We start from the raw sequence: 15,490 nt of genomic DNA, 5'->3' as shown, positions 1-15,490 counted from the left end.
TCCAGCGTGTCGTGGCCTTCCTTTGCCTTTATATGTCTCGACATATTTTAGAACACAGTAAAGCGTTCTGCAAATACGCTAACACAAGCGATCACATGCCAATGTCATTTGTCATTTGTCAAACCCCCAATATGTACCATATTGTTCGTATTTAGGGCTGCATACAAAACGATGAAAGTGTAAAGCGTCGTAAGACTTCTTTTGAATAAAAAATCCTGTTAATAATTAAAGAAAACAAATCTTCTAATCCAGGTTAGAAAAATGAATATTGCGGCAGAATGTGTTATTACATAGGGTTTCGCGGTTTCTAAAAAGAAAAGTGTGACTTGCGGGCATGAATGTTTTTTCGCAAGAAATATTTTGGGGGAGGACTTTTTGCTTAAGAAGCGAATAGTCGGTAGTCTAGCGCCAAGGTTGGGGAGCTGTGTAACTTCTCTTCTAAAGTTTTAAACGTAGTGTTTTGTGCCTAACACAATATCTGTATATTGTGTAGTTCTTCACTACATTAACAAACACTTTCCACCAAAGTGCCACTAATATTTGCTATTCCAGGAGCCGAATATCCACTGCTTTGAACGTTATCGGTGACGTTGTCGTCGCAAGCGGGACGCAAGAATTATGCAATAAGACACTTGCTGCAGCGAAAAGCCCGGATGTTGGCTCAGAGATTGCCGCACCTGTGGAAGACGTCATTCCACAACCCCACTGACTACCTAATGGTGCAGTTTTATAAATTGTTCCAATGCACCAAGATGCACCGTGCATGAACAATTATAATTTGAAAAAATCAGTTATTCAACACCAATCTGAACAATCTTCTATGTAGAAAAATAAAGATGTGCCCAAAAATTGAAGTAATGCCTCAGAATTAGTTCTTCGATGTTCTGCAACTCCACTGTAGTTTCTGCGTGCGCCTTATGAAAAAGCTGGCGCCATCATGAACGGGTATGCGCAGCAGAAGTAAGGTAAGTCCTACTACTCAAACCTCCCGCGCAAGAAAACGAACAAGGCAACAGTTAGCTCAGCAAATGGCTGCGAAGCGATGGCGGTGAATTCAAGAGCACGAGCAGCCACAAAAAGGGAATTGTACACCTAACGGTAAAGGCCACTGCGTATCCAATAGAACCGCCTAGCATAAGTGTGCGCACACGCGAGCAGAGAGGACAGCCACCCCCGCTTCCTGGACACCTGAGAGAGGGAGCCCACGCTTTGACTTCAAGGGTGGACGGCTGCGATAAACCTTAGCCTCCTGGAGGGGACCTCCACGCACGCCTATGGCCTGATGCAGTGAAAGGCCTACGCCAGACTTCTAATTTAGGGGCGAAGCTCCTTGAGGCGTGGGGCATGCGCCTCCTGTATGCAGTAGACACCTCTCGTTTTATAACTGTTAATGTCCATTGGATAGTGGTATTTGTATATGATGAACATATTATCAAATGATGCAAGACGGCGATACATGGAGTGTCTACTAGATGAAAGGACGAACAAACAGACGTACGGGCAGACGGACTTGTGTACAGATGGGCGGATGGCCGCACCGACCAAGACAGGTGAGACAGGCAGACGGACAGACGAGGCCAGCGAATGATTGACGTTTTTTCGATAAACTCTTTTGAAGCCCCGCCCCTCTCATAATCACTCACTCGGTGAATATGCTGGTAATTTTTGTTTGCTTCTTTTCATTGTAAACATTGGACTACAATGGTAGGGGCCAAGAAAAACGTTGCTCTAGGCAGCTTCAAACCTGCTTGACGCCCGTTATATATGGTGGCAGCAAGTGGCAGAGGTGGCAAAGCTAACGCTCTTGGTTTATTCATGCTTATCCATATTCATGGTTACGTCAACATTGAGTAACGATGACACAATGCGAAGGAGGAAAAAGTAAAAGTTACGATATGTTGTACAGTGCATATATATAGGTACGCGTGAAGAAACCATCCTTTTTGAACAAAGCGGTGTAGATGCTCAAGCGCAAAGGCAGTGGCAAATTCTAGCAAAACAAAGAAAAAAAGGCAAGAACAGAGAGTCACTGAACAAGTCAGGCTTGTTGACACTCCGTTGTGTTTGATGTATTAGAAACAACATTTTCAAGTGAATTAGGCAATCTGGGTAATTTGTTTTTTCACATTTGCACGGGAATATTTGCCCGGGATTAAGGTATGAACTATACTTCACTGTGACGACTGGTATGGCTGTGTTTTTTATGCAAACAGGCCATTTAGTTGAATAGGCTAATTTCTTAATTTATATTGTAGTGCCAAGCACAGAGTAAGCATTCACACTTCTTATATCAATGATAAGCATGAATTCTTGCTTTCAGGGTGAGTTCTTGTTTTTGGAGCTTCGAAATCTATGTCGTGTATTTGGCTGTTGTAGTTTATCTCCAACCTCATTGCACTGAGGATCACCGCAGAAACAACCAAGCGTCACCTAGACAAAGCCATGCAACAGGGTAAAGCAAGCTATAAAAATAAACTGCAGCACTTAGCAAAGGTTAAAATGAAGTTAGAGACAACCATGGTAGTCTACAAAATCCCCCAGCATCACTTCAAGAACGGTGCGGCTTACCGCAGCTATAATCCTTTTTTAAGAAGGCTAATAAAAAAATCCAGCAGACCCCACATACCTTGTAATCGACGTTATGCAAAGCATGCGGAGGAAAAGTGACCATGTTGCATATTTTTTGTTGAGCGACACGTCATTGATTGACGTAAAATATATCTACAAATGTTGCATCCACAGACATATGTTGAAGATATGTAGATTTTTATATAAAAAGTTGTTTACACTTGCGCAACGATGCCAACTGGTACATGCGTATTAGCCCCACGAGAATCTGATATATGAAGCGCTGATACTCGCGATGAGGCTGACCCTGGACACTGCTACATAAATCAACTTCAGCGCATAGCAACTAACCTCAACTTACGTTAGCCCGACATAACGGCTCTATTATAAGAGTACATACGTAATGTTTATAAAATTGGGTAGGCAGCACTGCAAGCACTATTGACGTGAGATTAGCGTATATTTCAAAAATAGTTCCAAGACCTGCCGTAGCTGTGTGGTAGAATGCTTCATTGCCACGAACAATACTTGGATTCGATTGCAACTGGGACCCTGACATTTATTATTTGCATTCGTCAGGTGGACGCTACCGATGTAGGGTATTTCTAAGCAATCACGCGTTAAAATTGCCCACGTGTGTTCTCGCCGTTCTTGGGTAAACACTAAGTGTCCATCACCTGTGGCACATACTCGCATACCAGCAGCCCATACCCGCCCGCGGGTATATGCCTCTTTCAGCCAGGAAGTGTTTGACGACGTACACGATGGGTTTGTGAGATTATTTATGTCTCTACTAGAGCGTCATATTCCTCACACCATCTTACCCTCCCACGCTGATTTTGGTTTGCGCCAAGTCAAGCGGGTGATCACGAGAGCATCCAAGCGTAAGCGGCTAGATAGATAGATAGATAGATAGATAGATAGATAGATAGATAGATAGATAGATAGATAGATAGATAGATAGATAGATAGATAGATAGATAGATAGATAGATAGATAGATAGATAGATAGATAGATAGATAGATAGATAGATAGATAGATAGATAGATAGATACGCTCAAATTCGCCGAAGTTCGCTAAGAAATGCTTCGCATAAAACAACCATAAACAGAAAGGATGAAATTGTATCGACCCTTTTCGTCTTCTTTACTCTTATCTTTACCGCGTTTGTAGGCTCAGTTATAATAAAGTTAATTGGAATATCAACCAACCATCCCAACGCTTTGCTGCTCATCAGGAATGCTCTGCCCAATGAGCTGCAATGAAGGGCGCTCTCTCGCCCAAAATGCTCAGTTGGTATTTATTTATTTATTTATCTATTTAGTACACGATGTTGGGGAAAAAAGCTGACACAATCAACTTGAGGGCGTTTGGGCCACCCTACAAGTGCTACAGCGAGAAAGGTGGTAACGAGCGAAAAAAAGAAAAAGAAGAACAGGAAAATGAAATGTACACATAAGGTATTGTACATGAGCATCCTTCATACAAAAATTATCTACATATAACATAATATACAAGACTATTCTTCAGGCAAAAAAAAGTAACGTACATCTATAGACATAGTGAAGAAAACATAGTAAAAATGAATTTCTCTTCAGAAAGAGCGAAATACGAAAGAAAAAAAAGGGCGTTATTTATGAGGCATATTCTTAATATTGATATTGTGGTGAAAATTTTTCGTATCTTTTTAAATGAGATTTCCCAAATGTTAAAAAAGCTTCTCTTTACCGATTCTACATAATAAAGCTTGGAGCGTGAACCATAGCATTTCTTGACCATAGTTAGTGTGACATTTCTTGATTTGCCGTTCTTCAGGTTTGCATTTAATATACTTCAGCAGGGTAGCCTGTAACCTTGCTGGCGTTTGTAGAGTATTAGTTTTTTAAGTAAGTTTGATTTGCACTGTCGACATGAATAATACTTAAAGATTGATTTTACCGGGACAGTGTTATGTCTTATAAAGAGGTCATTGGCGTGTGAGAGGTATACAACCTTGCATGCTAATTGAATCACGCTTTGTTTTGTAAAACTTCGAGCTTGCAATGTTTTCTGTTGTTGTAGCTCCCCAAACTAGCAACTCATAATTAAATATCGGTATGAACAGAGCATTACATAGGAACATGTTGTTGCTTATAGGGCATTAAAAAGAGACACGGTGCATCACACCTATTGTACTAGCTAGTTTTCTAATTAAGTAATTTATGTGGTCATTCCATGTAGTGTGCTCATTGAAATAGACATCTAGAGTTTTTATTAGCGGTACAAACTCGATTTGAGCATTATTTAACGTTCATGGTGCTAGTTCAACACGTTTGTTTTGTGGTCGATAGAATATTACCTTAGTTTTGGTAATGTTAATTTTTAAGTGGTTTTGAGTCGTCCAGTAAGTTATTTTCAATATCGCTTCATTACCTTTAATAATTAGGTGTGTTTCTGAGTTCTATAAAAAAATAGTCTGGTATTATCTGCGTATATGAGAAATTTGGCTGTATCATCGATCGTAGAGATTTTGTTTTTATAAAGTAAAAATAAGAATGCTGTTAGGATACTTCGCTGAGGAACATCACATCGGACCTCATCTGATTTTTCTCTTGCAACAATTACTTGACTTCTTTGTTTCAAATATGATGAAATATTGAATGAGCTATGCCTCTAATGCCATAAGTTTCCAATCTTCTCAGCAAAATTCTATGAATAACAAGGTAAACGCCATTGAAAAATCTAAGAGCATACCCAGCACCATTTCCTCACATTAAAAATTTTTAATATGAATTTTGGTTAAAGGAGGGCAGGTTCGCTGTACTTCTTACAAAAACCAAATCACTCGTTGACTCTTTCGGAGTGTTAACTAGTGCCAGTAGTGGCCAAGGTGGCGATTGTGGTGCACTCTTTTTGCCAGAGTACACCACGTGGCACGTAATGATTGGTGCTCTATGGCTGATATGTCAAAAAAACCTCGCATACTACCAAGTGCTATTAGGGTGGAAGTTGGGGCTAGTTAGTTTTGCGTGATACAAAGGGGGTGAAGCGCCGAACGGACGAAGCCGACTGTGGCACTGTCGTTGATCTGCGCTTGTCATTCTGCACCTTTTACCGTGTATGTTGTGACAAAGCTCGTGCGTAGCTCACCAGTCGGTTGGGACTGTTCAAGTTGAAATCAGAACTCAACCTAAACGCCTATAGAGGGCCACTCACCAGATTTTACAATTTTGAGTTGACAAGCGCAATGTGTACATGAATTGTCGACAATAACGTCTGCCAAATTTGGCAACGCTACGTGCCGCGGGAATGGGTCAAATTTTGAGATGAACGCTGCTCCCCCTTCCTTTTGCGGGCGTGCCGTGAGAGATTGAGGGCATTACTTGTGCGTGTGAATAGCCCTACGTACACTGCATTGCAGTGACGTTGGTTCTCTACGTAGACGACTGCGCTCTGGCGTTGTCAATAGTGGCACGTGACATGGCGAAAATTATTTAACACGACATGCTTAGTTTATGTATTTGTTGCTTGATGAGAATAACAAATATTTGGATAAAGGAGGAGATGCAATAAGGGAATGTGGGCGTCTTTTCTTTTTCTTCGTTTTTCCCCGTGAATTGCAACGAGATGCAGGGCTATTGTGCCTGCGTTTCGCATGCGTTCGTGTTCCCGTAGTCAGCGAATCGAGATGATTACAGCCGTGGAACGCTCCTATGCCTGGGCACACTCATTGTGCTCCTATCTTCTACTTCGTCTAAGGGATCGTTTCCAAACCATCCCTCAGAAACAGGCAGTAGACCTCAAAACAACGCTGGTCAAAAACAGAAAAGAAAAAAAAAACGCCGCTCGCATGCGCGGGGGTTGGGCTTGTTTGTGCACGTCGTGTGCACATGGCCTCTAGGACAAATGCCGCAAAGGGTAGGGAAAAGATTTGGCTAGTGAAGGCTACGCGGAAGAGCGGCAAGGGTTTCAAGCTCACCTTCTCTCATCCTCGCTTCGCGTCACTTCAAAAAAAAAAAAAAAAACAGAGTTTTCTTAGATCGTAATGCACCGATTCGAAAAATCTTTGTGGCGAAATGTTCCTCATCGGACACCCACCAACTTCCACGGTCTAACTAAAATTTGGTATGGGACCTGGTGAGTGGTCCTTTAAACAACGAAGCTCTTCCTGGTTGAGCCTTTTCTGTTCAGGATCTGTGGTAACATTTGAGAGTATCAAAAATGGTCATGCGCTGCATACATTAGGTGAACTTCACTACTTAGCCCTGGTCGACTAAATATATAAGCAGCAGTTGTTAGCCAAGCAATCGGGTATGTGCCACAGAATTATGTATGGCCTATCGGCAAACTATTGCCATCCTAAATGCGTATGCTTCGGAAATCGGCTAAACCCCGCAAATCAATAGGTGTGTGCCCAAAGCTGACAAAGCAACCAAGCTGACACCTGTGACCCCTAATTTTATAAATATGAGCAGGATGGTTCTTTAAGCTTCAGTTGCTAAACCGCTTTCGTTTGTGGTTTTGTGAGTGCCTCACTATGTCGGTGTTTTTCCAAGCACGTCTACAAATACAACATGCTATTTCAACTTGCAAGAGAAACAGAACGTCTGACAAAATGCGCGTCCCAGAAAATTGTACTCACAAAAGCCGTAAGTGGCCTCAAGTACACAATCAAAAGAATAAATTGCAGTGCACAATTCACACCACTGGCAAAAGGTCAGGCTGCCGCAACAGTAGCGACGCGCCACTTCCATCATCGAATTCATATACTACGCAAACAGGCAGGCAGCCACACCAGTGTTGGTTGATTCCAGGGTTAATTCAGACTTCCAACGGGAGGCGGCGCTAATATACAGCCAGCCTAACCAGCCGTGCAGAAAGTATGAAGTACTGCATGTACACAACAGTTCTTCACAATTGTTGTCGTAGCTGTGCTCAATGAGAAGGACTTTATGCAAGAATAAAACTTTGTGGCACACTCAAAAACATTGAACCACAGAATTAAGTAGAGGCAATCTTTGCAACTGCACATATTAGCGCCTTGGCATAGATTTGATCTTTGAATTGAACAGTGGCGCTCTATTTAAATCTTTTTATAAAATCTACAATATAATAAGAATCTGGTGTAAAATTAACAAACAGGGCTGATATTTAGGCATAGAACAGAATACACCGTTTATTTCAATTTGTTACATCAGCACAATCCAGTACCCAGGATGTTTTTTTATTTTTTCATAATTTGCGATGCGTTGATAGTGAATCTTCCGAAAGTATATAAGATGAACATTTTACGAAAACGCCTTTCTAACACACAGCTGTTGAATGTATAGCAGAGCATATTTATCCCTCATTCTAGAATTCAGCACATGGTATAGGCAGAATGAGCAAAAGAAGCACTTCACGACACCCACTTCTACCATCAGAAAATTTTACTTCGCCATCGAGCTAAATAGCACCTTTTAAGGTGCATTTTTATTACTTCTAATGTCTGCGCCCTACTCTTTTTGACAATATAAAGGGCGTCTTTACTATCCTTTGCCACGGTTAGAAAAAACACCGTCGCTCTATAAGCCGACGTCACCTAATGCATACTGCTTAGTGGGTTAGTTTCAGTTTCTCCGCCACCATGGTCTGGAAATTCGATGATGCATGAAACAACGCTTCGACTAAACAACGCGTGATACTTTTGATTTCAGAAACTATAGGCTCAGCATATTTTAGATGTATAACAACTTCGCCATATATAAAAAAAAACACCTTAAATTGGTAAAAGGTAATTCCAATATTTGTGTTAATTGATCGTTGCTAACTGATCTAATTTGTGGCAAAACCTTTCTGTCATGGCCTATGAATTGACTTCAAAGATGACAAGGTTTTATTTATTTTAATGTTTTAAGGAAAAATCAGTATTGCTTAAAAACACCCTGTATGCTACGTGAAATACCCACATGGTCACCGTATTGCGGCGCTGTGAAACATTGTGACAAAAAAGGCGACACTTTTTGGCTGGGCATGCTACTTTAGCATCGCTCCGACGATGGTCGTCACTTTGATGTCGTGGACTCACTTGTGCCGCTAGCGGAAACACAAGCAAAAGCTGCTTTCTACGCTCACCACTCTCACAAACTGTAGGGAAGGAAGCATGTCTTTTGCCTCAAAATTTCAGGAAGCATTGCAAGGACGTATTGTGTGGGCGCTCGTGTGCATCACACGTGGTATTCAGTGGTGTTTCCCGAGCATCTGCAGTAAGGTTATAATTAACGCTAATAATGAACAGATAAAAAGCTGAAAGCTATTAATTTTGATATTCTTATTGTAGTTGGGAATAAACGTCCGGAATTGCAATTTCATTTCATTTAATTTTATGTCTACCCTAAAGGCCCCAAAACGCACCTTACATTAAAGGGGGGATAAAATACATAGTACAACAAACAAAAATAGCTCAATAAATGAAGAAACAATCACAGACAAATGTAATGCAATCGCAATCGACTATACTGCAAATACAGCCTATTGTACAAGGTAGAGCAGAGTAAAGTAGTTGCGGTTCATGAATATATGACATAGTACAATCTAGCAAAAAAATATACTAGAATAAAAGAAGACATGGAATCCGACAGATCAGCTGGTAGGGCAGGGCTGTTTACTAGGGTAAGGCAAACTGTAAGTTACTTACACCCCTGTCACACGTGGCAACTTAGGTGCACTTTGATGGAGTGTACTAACGCTCACAAAGTATCAGTTTGGCGGTTCGCTGCTACACGAGAAAGCGAAGTGTACTTTGGAAGTGATGGCAGTGGCGATTGTTAGGTTTGTAGAACAATATTACTTTTGCGACCGTGTTTCATCGTCGGACCACGTTGTCTTCGTGGAAGTAGCACCAGTGGCACAAACTATCGTAAATAGCTAGACAATTGACTCGCCTACACATGTGCTAGTGCGCCAGGAAGGGAACAACGCGATGGACGCGGACATTGCACAGTATGTGCTGCCACATTCCCGTAGGGGACGTGGCCGCAAACTGCTTGAGAGAGAGAGAGAGAGAGAGAAAGTAGCGAGATTTTTTGTTGATTTATGGTTTGTTTTAGCATATAGCAGAAATCCTTGTAACGAAAACAGTAGTTTATAAATAGTATGCGCGCCACTTTAATGAATGGCGTATTTCTGTGCAAACCACTGATACCGAGGCTACACACTTGGTCGCAGCGAAGTGGGGTTGGGGAACGCACTTGCCGGTGAGCGTACTTTGCAGCGAGTGACATTAAACTTGCTCCTGCGACAGTGCCTAAATGACACTGGCGGTTAAGTGTACTCGCTTGAAGGGCACTTAAGTTGCCACGTGTGACAGGGGCTAAATTCTCTAGGGTTCGCAATGATGCGCGAAAGGACTTTCCGCTGGTGTATAATTCCAGAGGAGAGCGGAAATATTTTTCAGCAGTAGAAATATGAGAAATTTTGTGAGGAAAGACTCCGGAAATATCGACAGCCTTGGGTACATTAACATGCAGGAAAAAATAAACCATAAATCTGAAGCGTTTTCGCCTTCATCAAAACTGGAAGTGTTTATTTGGATGTCTCGCGAGTCTATCTGTGATTTCAACGGGTCCATTTTTTGGCAAGCGTTGTTGCGCGAAAAGCTAGAAAATTGTTGATGCCGAACTAAGTGATTTAGCAAAAAACGACTATGTATGTAATGCGACGCACTTCAGATTATTGTAAACGCATGCATTGGTTGCATCGTAATTAAGTGCGTTGGTATATTTTTCTACCCTGGCAAAGCTAAAGAGGCACCCTGTTTATATCTCTGCACTGCTGCCTGCCATGTTCCACATGTCGTCTTAGGCGTACTTTAACTTGTCAAAATAAATTATTCATTCGATGTCATTCTTGTAGCAAAGCGTTTGCTATTCTGTTTTTGATTTTGGCGTTCTTGTATCCCGTCTTGGAGTTCTGGTTATATCAATAGTCACTTCTTTCACCAATATTTAGTGGTCACAACTGTGAGGACAACTAGTTTTCGTATGTACTGCGCATGGATGTTGCAAATAAAGGAAAAGCCATGCTGGTGGTATCATGGTCAAATTGGTAGTTATTAGGACAAAGGAAAGAGTTTAAAGGACACCTCCCCAGTCTCTCAAAGTACAAAAAATCACCCACATTATCACAAAAAAAATTTAGACGAGCTTGCTCGTGGATGATTCGGTAAGCACCTAATCTTCCATAGAAATCTTCTACCACCAAATATAGATGTGGCGACGTTATATATTCATGACGGCTGCTAAGTTGCGAGCCTGCGGTGTTGTTGCCTTGGCTTCTAAGGTCTTCAAGCGGCTGAGGGGTAACGTCCACCGCGTAAGCTCCCGGTGAAGAGAAAGAAATCACATGTGCTGAGAGCAATGTGTTCCTTGACCAGTGGCCTGCCATCTAGTGAGCATGCTTTCAATCACCGAATGTTGACTCTTTGAGCAGCGGCACGCCATCTGTTGAGAATTGTTGGAATCGCCAGAGAAGACACCTTGAGTGGCGGTGCGCCATCTGCGGAGAATTTCAGAAACCACCACAGAAGTATACACACCGCCGCCGCCGTCGGATAAGGCGCCAGTATAAGAAGTTTGCCAAACAAGCTCGTAAAACATGACCTCAGTATAATCACCTGGCGTTTCTGGTCTTCCTTGGTTACTTGTGGTGACGCAGACCGTTATTCCCGTGACGTATGCAGTGTATGTATGTTCCCGATTAGCCCGTGTAGGCGAAACATGCGATATGAATGGCCTCCTCCACTGTTTCTCAATGCAGCCGCCCATTCTTTTTTTTAATTTCACATGAATATTGTGCGCTGTCAATTCAAGTCACTTCATTTTGTGTTTATGACAGCGTGAAGCCGAATAACGTGATATCTTATTGGACTTCAGTGCTTAGTAGAAACATTGTTCTCTTGCCTTTAAGAAATAACTGGCTAGCAGGATAGAACTTCGTGCGAAGGGTAGAGAACCTGTCTCTCGTAACTTAACGCGGGATGGCGAAGGGCCCTTCGAAGGCCTAACACCAGCAACTTTTTGATCATGTCAGGGTGACGGTGGTTTTGTGTTCCTGAAAGAACCTTTCCACGCGCGCAATAGCTGAAATTCCAACAAATCCGAAAATAAGTTCCAATAAGTAATAAACCACAATACCGAAGCCAGAACACAACGGAGTGCATTGTAGGTATCATGTACAACTTTGCTAGAACCGGAAATAATGAATGGCATGCCAGTCCTTTCAGCGCGGAGTACGAGAACTGTGAAAGCCGCGAAGAGCAGACGCTCAGCGGTTATAGGACACCACAGGAACAACGCCGCACCATGCCTGTGACTGATCGCGCCTCATTCAGAAGCTCCCCGGAGCTGTGAAACAGTGAGAGCTACGATTCAGACTCATTTGGGAGTCAGCGATTTCTCATTGATGGAGCAGATCTTCGTACTTGGTTGCGTGGTTGCAGGACTACGCCGTTAGATGGCGCAGACCGTACTTGTCAAGGTCACTCAAGTCCGTGCCTGCGGCGGTCGGCTGAAACGCTTAGCTAATATGGTGAATATATATGGGAAATCGTGAGTGGCCCACAACGCAACACCACTAGCTACGCATCACATGCCCACTCCCTCGAAAAAAGACATCGCGCGCTTAATCAGAAGAACGCCGGCCAGACACACACAATTCATAGCAGACAAGCAGACACTGCAGTGGCATGTCAGTTCTATCGCTTGCAAAAGTCATTATGCCACACCTTGTTTCGATTCATTCTGGAAAGCGAGATGAGCATATAGAGGCAAGCTATTAAACGCATTTGAAGTGAATCTGCGAAACTCTCAAGCCTGCGGTTATGCATAAACGGCTGAAATGTGCAAACGAACGTGCACACTGAATTTTATTGAGATCCATTTGCCTCGAAAGATTGCCACAGTTGGCTCTTAAAGTCGCACAGCTCATTCATTTGCACGGGTTTCTTCTAAGCTTCTGCAAGACAGCTTTTCTGTACGACAGGTTTCATCTTGTTTCGACTTCGTGGTCAGTTCCAGCAGCTTATCATAATGAATGGATGCGTTCGCTCGTACTGTGGTTTGCCATCTAAATGCGGAACTTTATATATATTCATACCGTTTACGGGGTCCGGTGATATGGAAAAATGGTCGACCAACGTTTACAATTGTCTTCATTGCCGCCGTTAGTGTTTTTATCCTCTGATTATGTAGTGAAGTTGGAGTGGACACAAGTTCCTTGGCAGCTCTAACCTTCCTAATGTCATCGATGCTATCAACGCTTGGAGCGGCTATAATTTGTAGAAAACCTAATGCTGCCTAACTAAGTGGCTCAAATCTGTAACCTAAATTTCCAGAGCCCTCCACTACGGCGTCTCGCATAATCATATAGTGGTTTTGAGACGTTAAACCCCACATATCAATCAATCAATCAGATCTGTAACGCGGTGGCTACCTCCAGGCGCCTAGAACTTCGATTGGTGCATAGCCCTTACGCTGTGGTTTGTTGTAAACAGTTCATCTAAAGGAACTTCTGCGTCATTCGCGAGGTGTCTGTTTAGAGGCTCGTTCTAAAGTGACCGCCATTTTAGGCTCCATTTATGAAATTGCTAGCGGTCACTACGTCAACAAAAATAGTCTTAGAGTAATATTACATTCATCGACCATCCTCTTTGCGAGCCTTTTCCCCACCCCGTACAGGGTAGCAAACCAGTTATTCTAGGTTAACCTTCCTATCTCTTGTTTTTATTTCATTCGCTCTCTCTCTCTCTCATCAACCATCGCGCCGTTCGCCAGTGAGGAGTTCAGTCATAGTCTGTGTATAAAAAGAGCCATTCATCGCTTGTGAAAAAGCCCTACTTCAAATTATCGCATGAATATATGATATCTCAATGTCTTCGTTGAGTGCCTTTGTGGATACTCAGTGAATTGCATGGATGTGGATGCCGGATAAATTTTCCCGCGAAACTTCACGACAGTAATTAATCTCCTCAATTATGCCAACCTATCCTTTATAATTGATGACTTATCATTTAAACTTCACTGTGTACAATGAGAAAAAATACTGTAAAATTGATCGGTATCAGTTTTTATAAAATAAACTTGAAATTGTGTCTTGACCTTTGGCACTCGTATTTATGGCAGGCTACAGACCGCAGTGCAGCATTCAACACATAAGCTCAGTGTTTTGGTGATGCCTAAAAGTATTGGTCCCTGCAGCGCGTCTTGACAGAAATTCGGTGCGCTAGGTATGTATTTCTATTTTTGCGATTCTACAGACCTCTGTCAATTTACTGAATCAGACATGCTAGCACTACACCGATCATATTTTTTTCGCCCTACTAGATTCATATATTGGGCGAAAGTGTCCATGTTCAATGTGCAAGGTACTTGTTTAATGAGAGAGACTGAAGCGTGAACGTCGTTGTAACGTTACTACATTGTAGGGCTCAAAACATAGATATATTTCAACACTATTCTTCCTTTCAAATACATGTTTAGTGCGGCTTGTTTGTTACGCAGTTAGGTATGCAGCTTGTTAATGCAGCTTGTTAGTGCAGTTTGTTGCGAGTTCGGGAAGCATAAAGAGCGAAGATGTCGAAAAGTGATTTTTAATGAATATAAAAAAACGCTGTTAAAAGAATCCACAAAATCGCCCTTCATATTTGTGTTTTTTTGTTTTTATAACATTTATGAAGGTTGCGAGATACTAGCTTCGAGTCAATAGGATTTCATTATGTTTTATTACTTTGGAGGGTGATTTTTTGTCAAAGAAATCAACGACATTTCAAAGAATATGCAACACAAAACAAACAGTGTTGTTGAAATGTCCATGAATACGTGGAACAGAGGCTGCTTGATAATGAGTTCAACTAATGGTCAAAGTGTGATGCATTCAATCCTCTCCCGAAGGTAGCACAAGTCACTCTGTTCCTGTACACGCACGTTTAGAGCACCGCTTGCCATTTTCTTCTTGCGTAGGAAAACTCTGGTTAGTCTCTCGAAGCTCGTGTGCACGTGGGTTGACAGGTGCATTCCAGCTCATCGTGTCGCAATCAGACCTTTTCAATATGAGTGAGCCAGAAGAGAAACTTATCAGTGTTTATTCTTAAGTACTTCATCATTTTTCCTTTAGGTTTAATTTTAAGAGACGGAAACAGATGAGAGAAGCCAGAAAAACAAGGAGGTTGAGGATACCATATATTTGCATCAAGAAGAATAAATGTAATAGGCCGGGCAAGTAGTGCGTCGGTAGGATAACCGCCGGTCATTAAGGGTGACTGACTAAATTCCCGGAGAAATCAAACGCGTATGGTAACCCAAACGGTTAGCTGAGTAGGAGATTGAAACGTTTGCCGCTATAACAAAGCAGCAAAAAGCAGAAGACAGGGTTGATATGTGGATCATGAGGGAGGCCTTTGCTCTGCAGTTGGTGTAGTACGGCTGATGATGATAAAAACTTTTCATAATTTGCAAGTGGAATGTACACTTCAAATACCTTGAACAGCTTTTGTAATAGGGCGAAATAGCTTAGTTTTAATTATTAAGTGTAAGCTGTGAACTCTCGACCTATTGGTTGTTATTTAGCTTACACAGGTGCACGCATATTGTAGTCAATATAAATACTCAAAATGAGTTTTTGACCCTGGCACTTGTCCCTGCAGGCATCCTTAATACAACGGTGTCACCATAAACAAAGGAAGTCGGAGTGCACCTGTGAAGCTTGCATGTGCTTGGTCCCTGAGAACGCGAGTAGCAAATATTCAAAGGAGCGAGATTACGCGCATCGTTGTAATGAATGTGAGATTCGGAACATGACTTCACACTGTATAGTGCGACAATAGCTCTTGACTGAAGCTTTCTCCACTGCTTTGTGCTTTATGAAATAGCTCAATCGAATAATACGCTTGGTCAAATTATATGAGTC

The 15,490-nt window shown here is 42.1% G+C and overlaps 1 protein-coding gene across 1 annotated transcript in view; it reads left to right on the top strand.

The window, feature by feature from the left end:
• LOC119169426 (putative sodium-dependent excitatory amino acid transporter glt-3) overlaps positions 1 to 835 on the top strand; it is a 66,887-nt gene extending 66,052 nt beyond the window's left edge. Inside the window, exon 9 of the mRNA XM_037420502.2 lies at positions 553 to 835. Within this exon, the coding sequence (XP_037276399.2) occupies positions 553 to 709 (157 nt within the window). The 3' untranslated portion in view covers positions 710 to 835. The remainder of the gene's footprint in view (positions 1 to 552) is intronic.
• Positions 836 to 15,490: the final 14,655 nt, after the last annotated feature.

Source organism: Rhipicephalus microplus, chromosome 2 (assembly GCF_043290135.1).
Source record: "Rhipicephalus microplus isolate Deutch F79 chromosome 2, USDA_Rmic, whole genome shotgun sequence".
Classification (NCBI taxonomy): domain Eukaryota; kingdom Metazoa; phylum Arthropoda; class Arachnida; order Ixodida; family Ixodidae; genus Rhipicephalus; species Rhipicephalus microplus.
Note: the sequence above shows the minus strand (reverse complement) of the source record. Positions and strands in the feature narration are given on the sequence as shown.